General features: G+C 37.2%; 3 protein-coding genes and 1 pseudogene across 4 annotated transcripts; 1 reads left to right on the top strand and 3 right to left on the bottom strand.

Moving 5' to 3' along the window:
- Window positions 1-768: 768 nt before the first annotated feature.
- On the bottom strand, window positions 769-8,929 carry LOC149049147 (nucleotide-binding oligomerization domain-containing protein 2-like). 2 transcript variants are annotated; one of them, XM_089200036.1, is made up of 6 exons: window positions 8,807-8,929; window positions 7,655-7,884; window positions 6,466-6,508; window positions 5,444-5,530; window positions 4,475-4,750; window positions 769-3,767 (listed from the first exon to the last, which is right to left on the bottom strand). In XM_089200036.1, the coding sequence occupies exons 2-6, from the start codon at window positions 7,838-7,840 to the stop codon at window positions 2,650-2,652; spliced, it is 1,710 nt and encodes a 569-aa protein (XP_089056162.1). In that variant the 5' UTR covers window positions 7,841-7,884; window positions 8,807-8,929; the 3' UTR covers window positions 769-2,649. The 2 variants fall into 2 exon arrangements, with proteins under 2 accessions (XP_089056162.1, XP_089056163.1); XM_089200037.1 differs by having other exon boundaries at window positions 769-3,764; window positions 8,807-8,927.
- On the bottom strand, window positions 1,125-1,974 carry LOC149049148 (uncharacterized; annotated as a pseudogene).
- Window positions 8,930-9,870: 941 nt separating the features above from the next.
- LOC113666448 (GDH/6PGL endoplasmic bifunctional protein) lies at window positions 9,871-13,475 on the bottom strand. The gene has a single exon (XM_027182238.2). The coding sequence runs from the start codon at window positions 13,295-13,297 to the stop codon at window positions 10,874-10,876; it is 2,424 nt and encodes an 807-aa protein (XP_027038039.2). The 5' UTR covers window positions 13,298-13,475; the 3' UTR covers window positions 9,871-10,873.
- Window positions 13,476-18,944: 5,469 nt separating this feature from the next.
- LOC149049146 (uncharacterized) lies at window positions 18,945-21,872 on the top strand. The gene is made up of 2 exons (XM_089200035.1): window positions 18,945-19,189; window positions 19,292-21,872. The coding sequence occupies exons 1-2, from the start codon at window positions 19,047-19,049 to the stop codon at window positions 19,674-19,676; spliced, it is 528 nt and encodes a 175-aa protein (XP_089056161.1). The 5' UTR covers window positions 18,945-19,046; the 3' UTR covers window positions 19,677-21,872.
- The last annotated feature ends 803 nt before the right edge of the window (window positions 21,873-22,675 follow it).

The raw sequence follows: 22,675 nt of genomic DNA, 5'->3' as shown, positions 1-22,675 counted from the left end.
TGGTCAAAAGAAACATCCGACGGGTCATTTCTTACCGTGTTTTAATACATGATATTGCAGCGCAGGCGCTTGTTAAAGGAAATACCGTTACAGGAAATGAAAATAAATGACATCGCACTGAATGATCTTTACGTCTTCTTTACGTCCGTCGCAAAAAAAAATGATCTTTGAAGTATTGGCAGAGCAAAGGTAAAAATATCAGTTCCTTTACCTTACACACAACCTTAACCCAAAAAAGACTAGAACTAAAGAACTAAATGCTGGAAAATAATGACATTAATAAACAAGAGAATATATTCTCTTGTAATAAATAGTGATAACTCGAAATCTTTGAATTAAAATCTTCGTCATTTTCATACTCAAGTCAAATTTAAATCCCCAACTTGTATTGAGCCTCTTTCCACCGCACAATTAATAATTCTACATAATGAGGACATTTCTGGAGGTCGCGACTGTTGCAGAAAAACTGTGAAATCTGTTTAATTATTTCCATAAAACCCTGAACTCAACAAAGTGCAAAAATTTTGAGATGCCTGCATCTTACCAGAAAAAGTGCATCTAAGAATATACACAACTTGATCGCTAAAGGTTTTTGCCGTCTGTAATTGTATAAACAATAGCCTTCATTTGGCGCGAAAATATGCACGGATATTTGTCCACGGTCACTATCTGTTCCGAGATGCGAACAGTTTTCAGAGAGCAAACCTCAGGGAAAACTGTGAGCTTCGTTGTAATTACTTTAAGTAGTCAACAAAACATCAGAATATCTCTTGTCAAAATAAGTAGTTTACTGAACAACCTAATTTGCATAAAAAATTGCTCCATGAATTTAAAAAGGTCAGCTAAATTCATTATGGTGCTACGTATTTCATGTCACCGTACGACTAGGGCTTTCGATATAAGCATTTATGTTCGTGTATCTCAACTAAAATTTGTCAAAAATACCTCAAAAGTATTGATGCGGGCAACTTCACAAACAGCTCTATAAACTTCGATTATGAAATGTTAAGTTCTTTGCTCAAAAAATGACATTGTGTCTGATACTAGGACGAGTAGCTTAAGTCACTTATAATTCCTTAAGTCAGTCCTTCTGCCTATTTCTCACTTGTTGAATGAACCTGGTGTTAATTATAACATAAAACGTCAACCTGAGGTAGTGCTTGTTTCACGATAGATTTCACCCCGTCTTCTTCCCTCAGTGGATTGCCTCGTAGCTTCTGCGTCATTAGATTAGGAATGAATCTCAAACTGTCCAACAAACCACGCAAGTCCCTCTCATCCAAATTTAAAAGTCTAAGATCAACAAACCACAAGCTGGGAAAGAAACGAAGACACTCAGTAAGTGAAGCGAGACAACCTCTGCGACTGAAAAAAGAGAATTCAAAACCTTCTAAAGCTGAAAATGTTTTATTAAATCCACTAAATAGAGCCTCTATTTCCTCCACTTGTACGGTGCTCCACTTCCTCCCACTTAACGAGAGACATTTCAGGAAGTAACCGATCAACTGCTGCGGCTGTTGCTGGAGTCAATCTCATGTTCCACAGATCCAATTGCACAAGAGTCTTGTGTGTGATGCGAGAAACCAGTTTGTTTTCTGCTTCAGCACAGCAGTTATCCAATTCAAGGCTAAATATGATGAGGCCATTGTTAAATCGCGGTAACAAACCATCGAGCTTCAATGTTTCAGACGATTTCAGACGGAACGTAATTTCCAGCTTCAGACGACACGTGAGAGGATTTGGTATTTGTTCCAGACATTCAAAAGCACTCTCATTTAACACCCTCATTCCAATCCTTTCAAAATTCTTAAAGTCTCTAATTATTGTACTAAAACAGCGCACTTTCTGCTCGTTAACGTGTACACCAATGTTTAGAGATCTAAGAAATTTCAGAGATGACGGCTCGAAACACAAACTTGTGGAGTGAGATAGAGTAAAATTCTCAGTGAATAGTCTGGCATGGTCATCACACATCAGTGAAAATTCAGTGAAAACAGTGCCTGGCCACAGTGGAAATGATGGATGCAACAAAAGTGCAATTGTCACTTCAGGACTGCTCCGAATTTAATCAAATAGTTAACAGCTTCAACATCTGCTGCAATGTCTACGCAATAGAGAAACCCAGGCGATTTGACCAGCTCCACCACCATCCAACTCCTCCTGTTATCACCACAAACCCCAAATTCATTTAAAATTTCCGTGCCTTCGGGCAAATGTTAGAAAGTAGCTTTCCATGTTTTAAAATTAAGATGATTGGGTGCAATCTAAATAATGTCTCAAAACTTCAGTTTTAGATTCAACTTCACAAAACAAGAGGTACGCAAAGAACAAAAAGTTATCCTGCATGGCAGTAACGTAACGTGTCACGTTTGTCGTGATTTCTTTAACAGGCATTGTCTTAAAATCAGAATTCAGTATTGGGTCAGAGATTCTGACTGATGTCAAGTGTTCAAAAACCTTCACCGCTGCGTCATTAGACAAACCGCAAATAAACTTAAAGACATTCTCAAAGGACCTACACTTATTCCAGGTTCGGGCACGGTCTTTAATTCCACCGAGATTTCCTTGAGTGACACATTGGTTGGTGATATACCATGCCGCTAAGAACTCTTGAATGCTCTTGTGAATAAACGATACCATCCCTGCTGGTCAAAGATTTTCTGAGTACTCACTGACTTGAAATAAGCCTATAATCCGATTTTCTTCACAAAGGATGGCAGCAGATAGTTGATCATATTCGAATACATGATCGTTCTTTAGCAGACATTCTAAAGCCACCTTTCCGATTTCAGCCAGAACCTCTTTAAAATCTTCAATTTTGCGAAAGTAAGTAGGAGAACATTTTCCTTCATTATGATCCAAAACATACTGGACGATCGCAACGTATAATTTTGTCTTCGAGCTAGTAAAACTCCTGGAATTTTTATTTTTCCACAGAGTGCAAAAGAACAGGAGAAGTAGCGGAACTCTCGCCAAATTGATCATCTTTCGCCTCACAAGATAACCCCGTAATGCTATTGCTTGTGTTTTGTCACCAAGCATTGTGATCATAAAGGAGTTTCTGTCATTTTTATTGAACCCAGTGATCTCAGCATACACGTCCTTAAATTCTTTCAGCTCATCCGCTTTGGAAATTCGAGTTGTTATCAACACACAACAGTTTCTCAGCTTGTTTCCTTTGAATATCTCAAAGATATCAGAGTTCCTTCCGAAACGATATTCGTCGTATCCATCAAAAACGAGGAGAACTTTGTCTTGGTTGTGGGTGATGTAACTTAGCAGACCGTCCTTCATGGCTGTGTCCTCATCGGCAAAAATACGGGAGGCGCTTATGGTATCTCTAAAGCATTTATGTTTAGATACTTTCTTGAGATCAATAATAACAGCAAGCTCGAACTTTTTCAGGATAGCTCTCTGTTCATCTGTCAACCTGTTTTCGTCGAGTTCAGCCCAGTCAATAGCCAGCTTCTTCACAAACGTGCTCTTCCCAATTCCAGTCTGCCCTTGCACAAGTATCCTGTTTGATGGCAATCCGTTCTTGTTCTCCGTGAGCACATCAGTGTAGTGATTCAGCTCAGGCCGTGATTTTCCAACTGGGGTTTGTTCCTCTTTCACCAAAGACAGTCGAGTGTAGATCTCGTGAATATTCAGGGCATTGTTTTTGGACCATACAGAGGTTGGCACCTTGGCGGTTCTCTTGTAATGCTCTGCAAGTTTTTTCCGACAAATTTTAACATCAAAACTGTTCCCAGGAAGGAGGTCGGCTTCTGGAAAAAAACGAGTCGATAAACATAATTAGTGGTACACAGAATACCAAAGATGGTAAAGTTTGAGCGTGCTTACAAAAGGAAGTTGCTTCCTTTTTTTTGTCTTCTCACTTTTTTTTTGGAATGAGGACTAAAGATTTTTTCTTTGTGCCCCGCTTGCAGCAAAACGAGGAAACATCTCTCTTTATTTTATTAGCGAGCTCAAAATTTACTATCTCTCTTTTTCTATTCAAGCACATAACGCTTTCGACATTAATGATCCTGGCAGTTAACAAATTTACTTAGACATATTGTCGCCTAAAAAAATTCCCTGGAGATCTGTCTTCATACGGCAAGTTATTTCGACAGAAGTTTCAGTAGGCTTTACTTATCGGTCTGTTACAGCATCAATATATGTCGTGGGCTTGTAATTTAACTGTTTTGAACTAACCTCTTTCTTCAAGTGAACGCACTAATTCCGGATTGCTCAGACTTAATTTCAGTGAAATGATTGGTTGAAGACGGAGTAGGGTCGTTTCGCTTCTTGTAGATAGAGGGTCAACATTCATTATTGACAAATCTGGACACATCGAATTGTAAGCCAGCCACTCGACATTTAAGATTTGGAACTGTTTCAAGGAATATGGTAAAACTACTTAGTAATGTGTCGCAGATAGCCTTACTTTTTATTTCCTCCTCAGATTAACTAATATTGTTAAAATAATTACCATATTTATAACAGATTCGTTCTGCTAAGTCTTTGCGCTGTACGAATTTATGCTGTAATGCAGCATTCAAAATTTGATAAGTTGCTGCAGAGCCATTCTTCTGTCTCCAGTGAATTAACATGTGGTATCCCCTCTCACATAGCTGCCTGTGTCTTTGGTCTATATCCTGCAGTTCTGGATCCTTGAACCCCAAGCGTCGTCCAAGCTTCATCCACTTTTCAGCAATTTCGTCTCCTAATTCTTCCAATTCCTCATCTGTTGGTGTACCTTGTTTTACTACACAAAGAAATAATTTTCAGAGTTCTCCTAGTTACTGTGTTTCCCAAACAAGATTAACCAATCACACATGGGAAACGAATAATTCCAATTTCATTCAATTGTGCTAATCAGCTCTCAAAACCAAAGTAAGCAGAGATGACAAATAATAGATCTTATGCACACTGACTTTGAATACTTGCTACTTTCCTGTTGTTTTTGTGTGATTTTTTTTTACTCTTCAATGTCTTGAGAATACTTTTAAAATAAAATTAATCAGCCTACAACTTGAAAGTGAGGCCTGGGGTCTTTGCTGAGTATTCCGCCATAAACATTTATAAGGCCAATAGAGATGGAAATCATTCCTTGTGGGTATGTTCAGTTTTAGTGATCCTGGTAACAATCGACAGCCATAGATGATAAGACAACCCCATACAGAGCTAAAGCCAGCAGCTCATTCAGAATGCTCTTATGTTGATTGTGGGATGAAAAAGGCGTTATATTGTAAACACAAGTTAACGTGTACAAAGAAGCCACTCTCACTGCATCCTTTTGTGTGGCTTTGAGAACTGCTTCTTTGGGATGTGTTCTTCAGCAGAACACATCTCACTCAGTTCTTATCGCCGTATATAGACTCTCACACCATCCATAATCCTTTACTTAACTGCTCCATGAGAGGGCTACTAAAAATATACATTAGGCTTTTTAAATTACCTGCTGTGTCCACAGAAGTAACTTCGGGTTGTTTATAATCCCAGTTAGTGCAGTCAGGGGACATTCTCCTCTTTCTATGACTTTCTCCTGGAAAAAAAATTCATTTATTTATTCACTCTTTCTACCTTTGTGCATCAATAATTAATACCGGTAATTACTAACTGAGGTGAAAAATTGTTTTAGTCTATACCACATAGAAACCAAAAAATTTATGTACTTCTGTCAAAATACCAAAGAAAGGTTGAAAATTTAATTCTTGACCCGCAATTTTGCCTCTTCCGCTGCTTGGAGGTAAATAGAAGTAGCTAATCATTTCCGCACCAGCACACACGAAAGCACTATTCACTTGTGTGTTATATGCTAAAAAGGATGTATCATGTTATCTGAAAGGTTTAAGATCAAATGATGTCAAAGAGTAAATTACAGTAAATTGCCTTCTTCTTGAAAGTATCTTAATTTTTGCATTGGGCCTCTAGTTGGCCAGAGGAGTGATAGAGAATCCTACATGCAACCATGCAAAATTTGCTGTGCTGTACTATTGCACCTTGCAGGTAACTTAGGGGAAAATGAGGCCACAATTTCAAAGCAGCCAGCATTACTAAATGCAAAGTGCTGTTACTTTTGCACCTTGCCTGTAATTTAGGGGGAAATGATGGCACAATTTCAAAGTGGCCAGCATCCCTAAATGCAATGAGGTAGATCAAAAATTTTAATTAAAACTGACAAGCTTTGAGGGAAGAACAATTGAAAAAAATGCAGTGGCAAATTAAATTTTACATTATTCACTGATGAAACAACATAAAAAATAACACTCAAACAAACCTACAATGACATAAATTTGAAGTAATGTTCAGAACAAGCGGCTGTTCAAAGTTAAAAAAATGTAAATATCTAGAAAGGGAAACGAAATACTACAAATACAAACTATTTAAGGTTATCTATTTAGTTCTTCTAAAAAGTATCCACAATTATCTTTAGATGTCAATAACATATTGGAGCTGAAATATTGCTTGAGCCAGTACCTGTTGCAGAAGACGTGGATTGAGGAATATTTGAACGACAATCCTGGAAGAAGGGGAAACACATGCATTGTCAGCTTATCAGTACATCAAGATCAGTGAATGCAACAATACAATGAAAAGATGTAACTCAGAGCCTTTTAGAGTTATATCTGTAGAGTAATGCACTCTATTTTTGTAATTTCCTTTTTAAACCATATAAAAAGTTAGATCAATCAAAGTAAACTAGTAAACTTTTGAATCCAGAGGACGAACAAGTCAAATCCAAGTCCCAGTCATATGCTGAGCGACTTGAAGCCTATTAAATACATCTACAGGCCCTTTCAGTGTTATCTAAGGCCTCATTTCCAAAGCAAATTCATCCTTTCTTATGAGTGTTAGTTTTCCCTCAAATGCAAATTATACTCATTTTCATAAGAATGGTTAAGCACCAGGCCTTGTTTTGAAAAAGAGGCAAAAGTTAATTCGGAATTGACCTATTATAATTTTTACACGCATCATCAATATCATAATAATAATAAATTACTGTTGTTACTATTAATTTTATCATTGTCATTATTGGTGTCACATTTGGTTTAACTGGACAATAAGAACTCTCTGCAGAAATTCTTTGAAAAATAATAGGCAGTCTGAGACTGTATGTAGCAACTGATTAAGCATAATTTTAACTGCATTGAACAAATATAAAGGTTGTATATTGACGCTAGAAGGAAGTGTTGCAGAAGATCTGTGTTTACATGCAAACAGAAAACCTGCCACATCCAAATATTTATGACAGTCACCAACCCGCCATTTCCACAAGAGAAAGATGATTCAAGAATACGTTTACTGATTGACATTCCACCAATAATTAAATGGTAACAAATAATCATATTAACAATAATAGTCACTGCAAGAACTGAAAACATAATGCACTAGTAGCTAGAAGCCTGAAATTCTGAAAGGAGAGAACTCAAATGTGTATCAGGTGCAAATGTCGATCTCCAAAAAAAAAATAACATTAAGAAGTAGTGGGAAACATACTGCCAAAATTGGGTCAAGATTGAAATTCTATTGTTACTTAACATCATTCACTCACTCATTCCCATAACAAAGTGGCTTTGCCTCCTAACATATAGGAGGCAGAAGTCACAATAACAATTCAGGATAACCCAGGAAAAACACAAGGTAGAGTAAGGATTCAAATTTTCACCTCAATTGCAGGAAAAGAAGCTGAAAAACCACTGGGCATACACTTGGCTGATTTTGCTGGTTGAGTAGGTGTTGCTTGAGAGGAATAAGAAGCTGAAACTGCTGGTTCATTGTCAGGTCTGTACAATGCAGTTGAAGTGTTGAAAGTTGACTCTCCTTCGGTCTGCCTCTCCCTTCTGTCATCCATGGGTGGCTCAGGTGAAGTGTTCACACCAAATGTCAATAGAGAATCTATGAGGCCAAAAAGACAACAGGAGGATACAGTTTTATGACAATTACACCGAAATTTAAATATTTATGGAGGAATTTGAATGTTTACGGAGGAAATAAAGCTTAACTTGGAACAAGGCAAAGCTCACTTGTATGCTGTAATTGAAGTAAAGAAGCTCCTAACCCTGTATCAGAAGCATCACACCAGAGGATAACCTCATCACTTAAGCTATAATCTTGTTGAGTGGTAATAAAATTCAAAATAACATATTAGAATTCAAAGCTACTTCTGACTCTTGAGTGCTTAAAAAAAGAAAATTGCCTCTTGTTTGGCTGTCTTCAGTTTGTTTGCAATGAGAACAATTGAGATATTTCATGTTTTCCACAAGCAGCTCTTCTAGGCATTGTAAAAACAAGGTATCTTAGCTTAGCTTGTGTTATCTTGGACACTAAATATACTACCCACTGCATTTTTCATTGACAAATTGCAGAAAACAACAAATAATATTTGATGGTAGATGTGTGCTGCTTGGCTTTTCGGACAAAGTGAAAGTAAAGTAATCTTATCCAACATTTAAAGCATGGACGATTTTTAAAAACTTTTGTACATTTTCATACACAAAAACATCCAAGTTTCCTCTAAGTTTCAAGTGGTTAAAGTATAAATTTGCTTCTTTCTTCTTGGCTTTTCGAGTGTCAAGCTCTTACTGGCACGTTCCGTGAAACTTCAGAAACGATTTCAAAGCTATCTTTTTTTGCTGGCAACTAATCTTCATCCCGGGTAATCTGATTTTAGATCGCTTGGCAGCAACTTTGTGAAAAGTTGAGCTAGGAGCCTCACAAATGCCCTGTTGTAAATTTCGGGAACGAAAATCATAAATCCAACTCATCAGACACAACAAGAAATAATCATTTAATTTATACCTTATCTATGTACACATACCTTACAGCTTTGAATATATCCAAAAAGTAACCTGGTCCACCAGAGAAAGAGGAAGATTCTTATTCGTATATTTTGGTGTAACTGTCAGCCAGATCTCGAAGAAATACCCAATTTCGTTCCCAGAGTTCCCTGCCTTTGGTCACGTGGTAGGTAAGGAACAAAATGAATGAGAAAGATAGGACTTCGGGACAATGGAACTCTACTTATGCTCTTAGGTCTGATTATTTCAACAAAGTTTAGCTGTTGTTTAACATAACTGCGTTGTAAACTATCCTTAATTTAGCTGAACCTTAAATCTGAACATTCATTTTAGGGAACAGTGTAAAGAGAACCTAAAGCTGAAAAACAAGGACATTTATTTTATAAAATCAACTGCCTTCTGGGGAAAACCAGCAGCCCAGTGCTAGTGCAAAACCACAGGTTGGGTATGACCTTGAGTAAATATTCAAGCCTGAGAGTCACTTCTTCAACTGCTAGAGCCTCTTGTTCTCCTTCAAAGGGAACCAGGAGAGTAAAAGTCAGCTGATGGATGAAGGAAAAATAATAATTTACCTTAGCCCATCACAGGTTATTTTCCAATTCTATTTATTAAGTTTGAAACCCATGGGTCTGTTTATCAGCAAAGCAATTGAAATGGTGTGAGCAGAGTGAAAATCCCCATTAGTGCTTACAGGAGTATAATCAAGTTTTTTTTGGTGGACAGTATAGGAAGGCCAGATGGATAGTGAAAGTGTTCCTACAAAACTGACATTTTTTTGTTGACAAAAATATCAACAATTTATACTTAGGAAAGTGAAAATATTTCAGTCTTTAGGGCTCTTCATTTAAGAGCTTTTTATTGCTTTTTTTTCCAATTGAGAAGACTATCAGCTTTCTTTACCACACCACACTTAGACTGATAAGCCAGTGTATCTATGCCTGTTTCTGTTAAAGAGATTTAACTACATGATTGTTATGTAAGATCTGGGAAAACTTTATAAAGCCCATGCAGCTAACCATAATAAATATACACAAACAATATTTCGAACAAATACAGTGGTATATAAAAACAGAAAACACCATAATAGTATTTATAATAGTTTATTTTAAAAATTACTAATTTAATTATTCATAATAAATATTGTAATAACATGCCTCCTGGGACTGATTCATTTCCTAGGTTTCAAGAAGAGGGGGAGGAGGGGGTTACTAGACAGAGGCCTGTAAGGGAGGGAGGCAAAGCTCATTAAAAATTCTAATAAATACATTGAACAGTTAAGACTCTTTAAGTGGAAAACATATGATATTCAAAAGGGAAACACACACAAAGATTTTTAAATACACATATTCATCATGCTGAAGCACTTCCTAGCTAAAATGGACAATAATACCCAAGGACCTTTACATCATTTTCCCCAGAAGTTTAAAACAAAGTCATTACACCAACCACTCAACCCATTATTTCTGACATGATTGTCACAATACATAAGAGTAAAAAAAGCAAAAAGAACTGTGAAGAGTCCTTTCAGATTTGGTGCTCAAATCATTGTGTCAATACTGTTTGGTGATGATGAGCATGAAACTACCATTGATAGGTAAACATTAGATAGGTGGAAGGGATGAAAACAAGCAGGTGTCAACTGCCACTCAAATGTCCTGATGGTAGTTTGGTACTCTACCCAGATTGTGCTGACTAAATCACACCAGTAGGTGGTTGCCCCAACAGAAATTTTGATCCAATGATTAAGAACCAGACAAGGATACTATTCAAAGTCATAAGATACTGGTACATCAAGAAATGCACTAAATTTCAATTTTTGCAGGTTATATTTGCATATCAAGCAAGTTTCATTCTAAAATTGTGCTTTTTTTGGAGGCAATGAGCAAACTTACCTTCAATGTGAAGGAAGCTTGGAAATGTTAGTCCAACACAATAGAAAAAAACCCAAAAGGGACAAAATAAACTAAATGGGAATGTCAATGGTTAGGGGATGGGGTAGATAAACTCAAATTGTTCAGGTTCCAAAATTTTTAGCTAAATAATTTTTTTGAAAGATTTAAAAGCTGTGATGTACTGCTGTAGCCCTGTTAATGATTATCAAGAGCAACATTATCAATGAACCAAGTCAATTCCCCATTTTCTGGGTTAAGGCCAGTTATAGGGTAATTCCATACATCAACATTAACACTGGAAATAGTTTTCACTATATCCCTCTTCTGGTCACCCAGAGCAAGAACAGCCACAGATTTAGCCTTGTTAAGCAGGCCAAAAGTCATCGTCATTCTCTTTTTCACTGCAGAATCTTGACCACTCTCAGATAAAGTAACAAATTTTTCCTTCTCGTTTAGAGCTGATTCATGGGGAAACAAAGAAGCTGTATGACCATCGGAACCTAATCCAAGAACAACAAAATCTAACTGATTGTTGCTGAGGGACCTGCTGAGCTCAGCCTCATAATTTTCAGCTCCTTCATCACTTTGCGCACACAATCCACCTTTTAACATAACATGCATTGGGTGAAAGTTGAAAGGAGAAATTGGTACATGTTGCAAAAGTTTCTTGTAAACTAAATAAAAATTGGATTCTTGATTGTTTAGAGGGACACATCGTTCATCCACAAGCCACACATGAGAATGAAGCCATGGGAACTCTTTGGCCATAAATGCAAGGGTCTCATAGAGCATTACAGGAGAGGTACCACCTGACAAGGCCAGGTGAAAGACCCCTTTGGCAGATACCTCTCTGAGGGCATGGCCAATAATTTTATTGGCAAGAGTTCTTATTACTTGGGATTTTGTTCCAGTTACCAGATTGCTGTTCCTAAATTTTTCTTGTTTGTAATAGTTAGCTGGTGGTTCATTGGATTTGCATATTCTGTTCGCATCACAACTTCCATCATCATTATTTGAAGAAAACTCAAGTCTTTCTCCTGAAGTAACAAAATTCAACACATCCAAGCTTTTCTGGTCATATTGGCGAGGTAATTCTCTTTTCAAAGTGTCCAGAAAATATGACCACACTTTCCAAGAAGATATGAGATCTTCCATTCCAACAAATAAGTTTTTCTGTTCATGATAGACAGCAGAAATTAGAGTTGTATAAGCATCAGCTGATTTGTTGAAGATAAATGCATTGAAACTGTTGGCTGAACAACCAAACAGCTGATCCTTTGTAATTGCTACTGATGATAATGGATTAAAAGACTTTGGCTTTGGAAGAAAACCTGAAAGAAGTATACCTGGTTTAGTGAGTTTCTCACCTTGAATGTTAAACACTAACTGCCTGATATCACAGTTATTATCATATGATGCTCCAGATTGAACTTTATGTACATTGTCTTTAAAAACTATACGCACATAAGCTGTGCGCTCATCAAGCTGCTTTCCAGAAACCAAAATAAAAGGCACACCATCCCAGCGAGCATTGTTGATAAACATGGACACAGCAGCAAAAGTTGGGGTATTTGAATTGTCATCTTTTTTATTTTCTTGGCCATAGTGCATGTTGTAATCTTTATACTGACCAATAACACCACTCCATCTATCCATAGCTTTGATCTCCTTTAGCAGCCTCACTTTATTTTGCATGATGCTTATTCTGTCATTCAGACTGTCTGGTAACTCCATGGCAACCAGAGTAAGAAGCTCTGTCATGTGATTTTGCATAACATCTCGGATAACACCATAGTGGTCGTAAAAGCTAGTTCTCCCTTCACAGTCATTCTTCTCTTTCAAAACAATCTCTACTCTTTCAATGTGATCACTGTTCCACAAATCTTTGTATAAGTTACGATTGCTATACCGAAACTCTAAGATCTGAGCAACTCCTATTTTGCCAAGGTAGTGATCAATTCGGTAGATTTCCTTCTCGTCGAAATAATTCGACAAGCTTCGAGCTAACTCCTGCGCAGAGGCCAGGTCTGAACCAAAAGGCTTCTCAAGGACTATGCGAATCCAGCCATGTTTATCTTCAGCACGACGACAGAAGGAATCAATCCTTTTCGCTATCTGTGTGTACGCAAATGGAGGCACAGACAGGTAGAAAATGAGGCCCCTCTCTCTTTCGCCTGCCGCTATATCATCGCCCATAATCTGACACAGAGATATGAAATCTTGGTCATTTTTTAGTCGATGGTATTCCTTTACACTTTGATCCACAAAAACTTTCTTTTTCTCTAAGCACCAGTTTAACGTTTTGCTTTCAGAACACTTTAAAGACGCTTTTAAGATATCATCAATCTTTTTCTGGCCAGACTCGACACTTTCACGCGCCGTAGGGTAGACTCTGACAGTACTCCTCTCATTCGATTCTTTTATGAAGAGCGAGAAAAAACCTTGCCATAAATATCTTTTTGCGAGGTCCCCAGTGGCGCCAATCAAAACAATATTAGTCACATTTCGCGGTAAATGCTGAGATTGTTGACTATCATCGGCAGAAATTTGTCTACCGGAATACAAAAGTACCATTAACAGCCTTGCCAAGGCATAGAGGTTAAATCTGTTCGGCACCATCTTTAACTTTCAAACCCAGTCTCCACTCAGTTCTGCATTTAGTATAACGCAAACTGCGTGACAAATCGTACTTCATTTCTATATTGTGCATTAAAACCTGAATTCTTCTCTTTTCTGTTTTTAATGTTCAATTCCACATCTTATTAGCTTCCCACCATCATCTACGTTTTTTTTAGATACACTTAATAGGACGTTTTAAAAAAAAAAACGATAATATCCTGTAGGATTTCCGGTTAACGTGACTGAAGCACGCGATGTAGTCATTACTTAAAATATCTCATTACATTCCAAGTTTAACATTTGGGTGAGTGATGAGGGAAATAACAAGATTAGGGGTAAATCTCACAGGAAATAATTAGTCTACTAGTAAATCACTTGCGAAAGCTTTAAAGCAAGGAAATAGAAAAAAACCTATCTGCACTGGAAAGTGAGCGCTAAACGCATTTTGAACCGAGCTTGGAAAGCGGCCCGTGTTTCGTATGGCCGCTGTGGAAACTTTAACTGGCGAACGAAGCTCACACAAGGAATTCTCTGATAGCTGTCACAACAGTAATTATAAGGTTGGTCAATTGTACTCGATGACAAGCAACACAGGGAAACCAGCGGAGCGACCGAGTAATATAAGCAATAATAACAATGTTTTGGAGATGTCGCTGTTCACTTCAGATGGGAAAGTTCTTACCGCCCCACAAGAGATGCCCTTTGGCGATTTAGTCGCAAAAGAGACCTCAGACCTTTTAACGCCAGATAGTCACGCTTCGGATGCCGACTTAAAAGGGTCAGAAAAACATGTTAAAGTTACGATTAATGGTTCAGTTATGAAACATTACCGAGCAGAGGAATGCAAAGAACGTTACTTAGCAAACTGTGCTAACGAACAAAGTGCTGAAACGTCTGAAAGTTCAGCGAAAGTGAAAGAAAGTGAAAGCCTTTCAAATGATCATGACGTAGCCATTTTAGAACAGAACGGACCTTTGAGTCTTAAAGAAAGGATTTCTAACATTGACATGAGCATTGAATGGATAAGAGGCGAACTAACGCTAATGCAAGCTCAAGATTTGTCGCTAAGACACCAATTTGAACAGCTTTTTAAAGACGTGATGGAATTAAAGTTACACCAGGAAATGGAGAAAGACGAATACCAATTTATTGAGGAGGAAATTTCATTTGAAGAGGAGTTCTAGAAACCGAAACTATTTTGATATTTTAGCGTATGCACATTCTATAATGAAAATATAAACTTGATGTCATCTGTTGCTCTGACAACAGCAGGTTCTTTTTAGAAAATACAATGTTTGGATGAAATTTTGTTAAAAATTGATATTGCGTAACACAATCGCTCTACGCAAGTGCCACGATTTTCGTTGCCCCCTGGAAAGTCGTGTGACTTTCACGTGGGTTCCACGTTTATGTGTAATTCGCCCGAGTAAACGCGATGCGCGTTGCCCAGGCTTAGCTAGGAAAGTTGGCCTTACGTATTTTTAGATAAGGAAGTTTATTTTTTTATCCCTGTGCCTTCTGTTAGCGTCATTTCCTCTCGAGAGACATCTTAGTCAAAGATCGGATGTGATTGCCCTAAAGAACAAAAACTGATCTACATAGACAGTCAAATAAGACATAGCACCTCTCCCTCGCCGGGGAAAGCTCTGTGCAGGGAACCACCTTAATTCATGGGAATCAAGTTGCAGCCCTCTCGGGAAAAAATTTCCCGGCTCAGTTAAACCTGTATATCTATTGCCCCTATTGGAATAATATTGGTTCCCTAGCTCCCCAGAACGCCCTCTTGCGTTCTAATCATGAGGAAGTCTCTAAAACGAATTCCAGAAATGCTTCACAAAAACTTTGACCTTAGAACAGCCTTGGAATTTAAGAAAATTTGAAATGACGCCTATTGCGAACAGAGTATTTGCAATCTCTCTTTAATCACCCGAAATGCTTCCATAACAAAGTACTCAGTTGTTGTCTTTTTGCTAAGTTTACAATATCCTTTTAGGCCAAATACAACTTAATCTGAAAGTTATCGACAGATTTTGTTAAATCCATTCTTGATCTTAACAGGGCGACTTGAAGCTTTCAGATTTAAAGAGATTATCTTAATGGTATTTGAATGTACGTTCACCATATTACAAAATACGTTAAAAGATTTGAGGTAAGCCTACCCGCGGAAGCATTGGATTTTGGTCAGATTTTCTGTCCATTGTTTCGGGCGTATTGAACTCCATAGCAAATTTAAGACTGAGATCTGTCATCCGTCTCAGTCAAAAATAAATTCATCGATCGCTGTTGTCCAAAAAAGTATATTTTCGCTAATAGGTGTAACTGGCTTTCAGTGGATCAAAAGTCTACTTTTTTTCCCGTGAATTGGTGTTTTGAGTGTCTTATGTCAATATAACCAAAAGTAGATATTGCAAGGGATCGCAGATGGAATTGCTTTAAAACAGTGCATGTAGTATCTCGAAATATCTGATCAAACAAAAATTTTAATAATCATACGAACAACATAAGAGAAAAGTATGGTTACGCACTAGATTTAGATTTAAAATTTATAAGCGAAGAAATGACATGTTCTTGGAAATAACTTTTCTAAGCCCATATTCTCCTGCACAACATTGACTGCAAGATTTTAAGTGCTCTTTATACCACGTACAGATGCTAGAGGGGTTGGAACAGCTTTCCACGATCGTTTTTTTTTTTTTTAATTTTATTTTCAATTAAGATTCTTTAAATGTCGTTTTCGTTTTAATTTTTTACCGTATTTAGTCTAGGTAGTAAAAACCTTCATTAACATAAATATTAATCCCATTATCATAAATGACTTGTTGAATGCATGCTTTTCGATATGAAATAACTTTCCAATGGACTGGAACGAGTAGTGTAGATGTCATTCGGCAGGGTTTACATTCCTTCGCTTTATTGAGCAGTCTTTTTTAAACAAATTGTTATACACCAAGGTAGCTCACTGTTTTGAAATTCGAAACAGTCCTGTAATAAGATCTAATAAATCGCCTGTTAGAAATCAGCGAAAGCAGGAGCCCATTAATGAGTAATGGGCTCCTGACGGAAGCTAATTGGTGCTTTCAGTACCGGTAGCAAACAAACAGAAGCTTTCTCCCTTTTCTCCCTTCCATATCGGTATAGCTAGAAATTAATTGATTGTTGGTATAGTATTTCATGTATTATTGCTTTCTTTTCCTGATCATTTTGATTAATGGTCTGTGGTTAGGTGTGATAGTAAAATTCTGGTGTAACATGTATAATGTTGGATGTGAAAAATGGTATGTTGGGTCCGAACAGGATTATAAGATTTGGATACCAGTTGACACACCCAGAAGAAAAATTTCTCCCCCAACCTTCCCACAAGCAGACGCACACAAACTCACAGACCTCTTTACATGGCTCGTAGCATGCATTCTTTTCGATATGAAATAAGCTTTCCATCGGACTGGAACGAGTAGCGTAAATGTCGTCAATTCCAAGATGAAAAAGGAGACGAAGAGAAAAGCGTGGTTGTGAGCAGCCCGAGTTAGATTTGTCCCTACTCTAAAGAGTTTTTTTTCTCCAACCATTTTGGTTTTTTTTTTCTTTCCTTTCCATATCAAACTTACGTTTAACATCTGCCTCTGTAGATTTTCGTGACATGTCACGCAGTCTGAGGTCAGTCAAAAACACGCTAATTTTCGAACATTTTCCTCTTTTTCGTGTATTTCATTTAAATTGCTATCTTTCTTACCTTCAGTTTCTAAAACTAACGTACATAAGCTTTCTATACCACTGTATTTGAAGGCAATCATTAAAATATTTCGTTCGGGTTTTTGAGACTTATGGTTGGCGATTCAGACATGTCGAAGAGGGGTTCACGCCACATGCAAACAGTGGCCATGGAGTCTGGGGCTATAACTCTAAAGCGCATGCCTAAAACTGGTCATTACCGCGAAATACGAAAAAAACAATAAATTTGGGGAGTTACTACATCACGGGCGACGAGCGGGGATAGAAAAAACGACCCAAATATGAGCGGTCAGCGGTGAAATAGCTTTTATACTTCATATAGAGACATATAATTTGTTGTTCCAGAGACAATCATGTTGTAAAGCCGAAATGTTTATTGAAAAGGTCATAGACAGGCCTACACAGACTCCCCTGTGTGGTTTTACGTTTGCAACGCAAAAGTCTTTAATTAAAGCTTCGCTCTGACGAGTATGTCTTTGAGGATTTACCTCTTTTGTATGATATAATCGGAGGCGTTTTGTAAATTGTTTTCAGCAGTGGCTGATTTTGGATGAGGTTCCATTCTTACATCAGTATTTGTTTTAAATTTTTTAACCCCTGGGTGGTATGCTGTCACAAAAGGCAATATTTTGCCTTTAGTTTTTTTGGTTTGTTTTTTAAGTGTCGACTGCCTTGCGGCAAACGAGACCTCAGATAACGTTTTTTCAATTTGGCTTTTTTTTTTCAGAGCTGAAAGATCTTATATGTACACGCTTTCAGAGTGATAATAAACATGTTGAAAAGTACAACAGTGTTATCTCTGAAAAATCAGTCTACAAACTGACCGAGACCTTTCAATATACACACTATTCATCTTGCCACCCGCCAAGTGTTAAGAAAGGCTTTATTAAAGGAGAAGCTATCAGACTTCTAAGAACAAACTCCTCGGAAAGAAATTTCCAGGAGGCCATGTGTAACTTCAAAACACGACTTGAAGCACGTGGTTACCCATCATCGTCAGAGCGAAGCTTTAATTAAAGGCTTTTGCGTCGCAAACGTAAAACCACACAGGGGAGTCTGTGTAGGCCTGTCTATGACCTTTTCAATAATTGTGATTTTTTTTCTCGGCTTAAAAGCTAAGTCAGTTGTTCAATTGAATAGGAAGAAAAACATTTCGAACGGAAAACAGCATTATTTGCACGTGTGGATCTTTTGAGAAAAGGTCTCCTAAACGAGTGGTCTTGATTGTAAATATTTAAGGAATGGTAAATACATTAGCCTTAACATGGCTGTTTCTCGAAGCTCAGTGTTTTCCTACTTGCCTTTTTTCCACGTAAATTGGGGGCGATTGAATAGATATAATATGCAGTAAAAGAACGTCAGCTGATAGAAATTTTAAATTTCTCATCTTAAGCTGTGGAAACAAAATTCAAGTGAAAAGGAAGCCAACTGTGATTAATGCTTTGAACAAGTCAAGATACGTTTTTTTCGTCACACAACAAGTTACATAACGTGAATATCATTCTTCTTGATGCCTTTCCCGGTGTCAGCAATGCCTTTCCCAATGCCTCCGTTGGTCAATAGAGCATAAGAAGTATTGTTCCAGTTAAAGCTTGAGGAAAATTGCTTAACTTTTTAAGTAGCGAAGTGTAACTTGGTAACATTTCGGCTTTACAACATGATTGTTTTCTGCAACTACAAAACGTACATTTAATTCTTCTTGGTACCTTTCGGATGCCACCGATGCCTTCATTGTTTATTAAAGCAGTAAAAGATATATGTACAATCAACACTTTTGAATTGCTTAACATTTTATTTAGCGAAGTAAACTGTTTACACTTCGGCTTTACAGCACAATTGTTTCCTGAAACTACAAATGATCTGTCTATATATGAAGTATGAAAGTTGTTTCACCGCTGACCACTCGTATTTGGGTCGTTTTTTCTATCCCCGCTCGTCGCCCGTGATGTAGTAACTCCCATAAATTTGGCGCAATTTGATGTATAATACATGAGGTTTGGATATTGTTTGGGTTCGGGAAATGGGACTCGAAGTTTACGCACTGGTGATTTTTTCTTCGCTGGCTCTTCTCGCGGTGGCGGTAGATGCACAAAACGATTTTGGCGAAGAAACAAATGGTCCAAAAGGGGAAAAACTGCCTTGGTTTACTTACGAAATAAACAAGTAAGTAAAAATTGCGCTTATCGAAGTGTATTCCAACCTGTTTCTTTTTTCTTTGTAATTTTTTTCAATTTTTTTTCACCGAACTGATTTTTTTTTAATCAGCTATCTCATATATTCCCTGTCGAAGAAGTCTGATCAAGAGCCGAGCGACGAAAGTGCTGATTCTGTGATTGTGGGAATCGTGGAAAAAATATTGAGGGAATCTGAGATTCGCGGAGTTGTTATAAATTCCAGAATTCTCAACGTCTTCAGGAAAAAGATTTCTCTCCTCCATTCAGCGTTCAAGAAAGCGTCAAAAAGTGGGGGGGGGGAAAGTATAAAGAAGCTTATTGATGCGTGGAAGGCAAAAAACTACTCCTTCAAAATTTTCTATCATGAGCTTGAAAACAACTCATTGATTGAGGAAAACCAACAGCTTCGTGGGCAGAAAAGGAAAGCTGAACTGGATTTAGCCGCAGAGCAGGCAAAGAGATTAAAAATTGAGTAGGAGCTTGAAGATGTTATTAGGGATTCGGAAAACAGAAAAGAACAATACAAACAAAAATTCAAAAGATTAGCGAAAAAAGCAGCAAGAATGCAAAAAGGGGACAAAGAGGTCCAAACAAAAGCAAACGTTTCACTGATTATACCAAACAACATCAGGCAAGATTAAGGCGAGGATTTAAAGAAGACTGCCACTCAGCACTGTCATTTTTAGGCCTCTACAATTTTATTGCCACCAAGGTTGAGGTATTTAATAATGACACTCAACAATATGAAACTATTTCATTGGTAGAAGAGGGAGAGTTACAACTATTGGAAACAAAGCCAAGAGAACTGACTGACAATGATATTGATGACATCAATATGTGGTTTACTTGAAGGACAAATTGAATATATCTAATGAAGCTTGGCATGAGTTAGCCATGAAGTGTAAAGACATGCCCACAAAATATAAAATATGCAAACACCTAGATAAACTAAATGCCAATTGGAATCTGAGAAGTACACCAGGGGAGGCAGAGGGAGTACAGATTTCTTTCAGGGAGAGTCTTGAGGAACAGATAAAAAGGCTGCAGAAAAATGGAGTATTGGACAAAGTTACTACTATTAAAGTAAAGCTCAGTGGTGATGTTACCAACATTGGGAAAAGGCTTAATTGAAAATGTCACACACAATTTTGAATGAAAAGGATGCAGCAATGAATGAAAAAGGGAACTATGTTCTAGCAATAATTAAGACAACAGAGAACTATGACAATCTTAAAGAAAGCCTTGCTGATCTAAATAATGAAATGTCAAATTTAAAAGAAATTACTGTAAATAGTCATAAGTATAGCATTGAGTATTTTTTGGGAGGAGACTGGAAGTTTCTAGCCTGTGTTTGTGGTTTAGGGGCTGCTAATCAAAATTTCTCTTGTATTTGGTGTAAGTGCCCAAGAAATGAAAGATTTGACATTAGAAAAAAGTGGTCTATAACTGACAAATCTCTTGGGGCAAGAGATTTACAAGAAATAGGTAAGTATGCAAAATCTAAGCAATATAGTTATAAAACCAAGCCATTATTTGATTTTATTCTTATTGACCATATAATAATTGATACACTACATTTATTTTTGAGAATATCTGATAATTTAATTGAACTTCTGATCAGGGAACTTTGCAGGAAAGATGCCATTGACAAGGTATCTACTTTTTCAAATGGGTTTTGTCAAAATAAGTATAGACATATGGCTGGGTATGAGAAATTTGTAAAAGAACTTGGAATTAATTTTGAATGGAAAATTAATAGGGACAGCTAGAAGTTGGAGTACAGAGACCTTATTGGACCTGAAAAACTCTTGCTTTTCCAACATATTAATTTCCACTTACTATTACCAAAGTTTCACAATGTGGACAAGCTGCAAGCCCTTTGGGGTAATTTCATAGATATTATGGGTGATCTTAAACTTAATTACACTACAAATGATGCTATCTCTAGCCTCAAGGACAAAATCAAAAAATGGTTTCAAAAATTCTTAGACCTTTACCAAGCAAAAGATGTAACACCATATATGCATTCTTTGTATGTTCATGTACCTGAATTTTTAAAGCTATACCAAAATTTAGCTTATTGCACTCAGCAAGGTATGGAGAAGTACAATGACACTGTATCAAAGGACTACTTTAGATCATCTAATCATAGAGGGGTTTCTGCTCTAAAGCAATTTTTCTTGAAAAAACACAGAATACAGCTTTTGGAAGCTGCTGGTTTGGAAAGGGTGAAGGAAAGCTACAACTGTGGAAACTGTTCAACTTCTGGCCATACCATCAAAACATGTACTGCAAAATGCAGCATATGCGATGTTCCCACTTTCTGTGCACATCTTGTTAAAAAAGATGGTAAATGGAAACCAAGATGTGATTTAATCAATCAGTAATGATATAATATATCAATGTATTAAAGGAGTATATTACCCAAAAACTGTTAGTAGAAGTTGTGTAGAATAATTTGCTATGCCTGTGAAATGTTTCTTGTATACAGTATTCAAGGAGTCTTTTTCAAAAATGTTAATTACTGCATTGATTACAACAGAATCACAGACTGAAATATATGGGTCATTTATAACCACATGTTTACATTTTATGAAGGTAATTCACATGCAAGTAAAATAATTCTTTGACATCAACTATCAAAATCAATAAACATGTACTAAATCAAATATATTAATGATGGACCATATTTTTGTATCCACATCTGTTGCCATCTCCACGGACAAATGTAAAAACGACTCGATGCCCGTCTTCGATTTCAGATCTCACGTATTTATCGCAAATTAATTTAAATTCCACTATGGGGTTTCTTTTTGTCAACCAAAATCTCAGTCCCTGGTACAACATAAGCAAAATCGCCGTTTTCATTCATGATCCGCTCATTCCACTTTGTGCCGATATAACAATCCAGAGTTTCATTTGAAAGAATTTCATATATTAGTTTATTCCTCTGATATTTTTTGGATGAAATCTTTCCAAGACTTTTATAGAAAACGTCGTCATCGACTTGAATTTCAATACGAACTTCTGGATCCTCTCTGCGCCCGGAGTACAACTTTCGCTTGATCTCCCTGTAAACGCGTTCATAAAAAGTTTACTGGCGATCGCTGAAGGAATCATCGATTGGTTTTGACATCGGTTCCAATCGCATTACGGGCAAATTATGTTCATCGCATGGCCTCCATTCGTCAAATTTCTCGCTGTACCCTTTGAAATTAATTTTGCCATGTTTCTCGCTTTGTCGACCTGTATTATCTCTACAGGATAAATATTCTTATCCGTAGTTTTTATTTTCTTGCATTGCTTGGTCTTAGCTTCTGCGAATTCGTCAATAAATCTCTTCGGAGTCTTATGCTCCCGCTTCACTCCGTTGGTCGCCATTTTTAACATTGGCACTCTTTGCATATTTAATTGCTCTGCGCATGTCAGGTGAGTAATACGGTGGCTTGGGACCAATTTAAGCAAATGTTCAGTT

The sequence above is a fragment of the Pocillopora damicornis genome, chromosome 3, assembly GCF_964200805.1.
Source record: "Pocillopora damicornis chromosome 3, jaPocDami1.2, whole genome shotgun sequence".
Taxonomy (NCBI): Eukaryota; Metazoa; Cnidaria; class Anthozoa; order Scleractinia; family Pocilloporidae; genus Pocillopora; species Pocillopora damicornis.
This window is presented reverse-complemented; position numbering and strand designations above follow the sequence as displayed.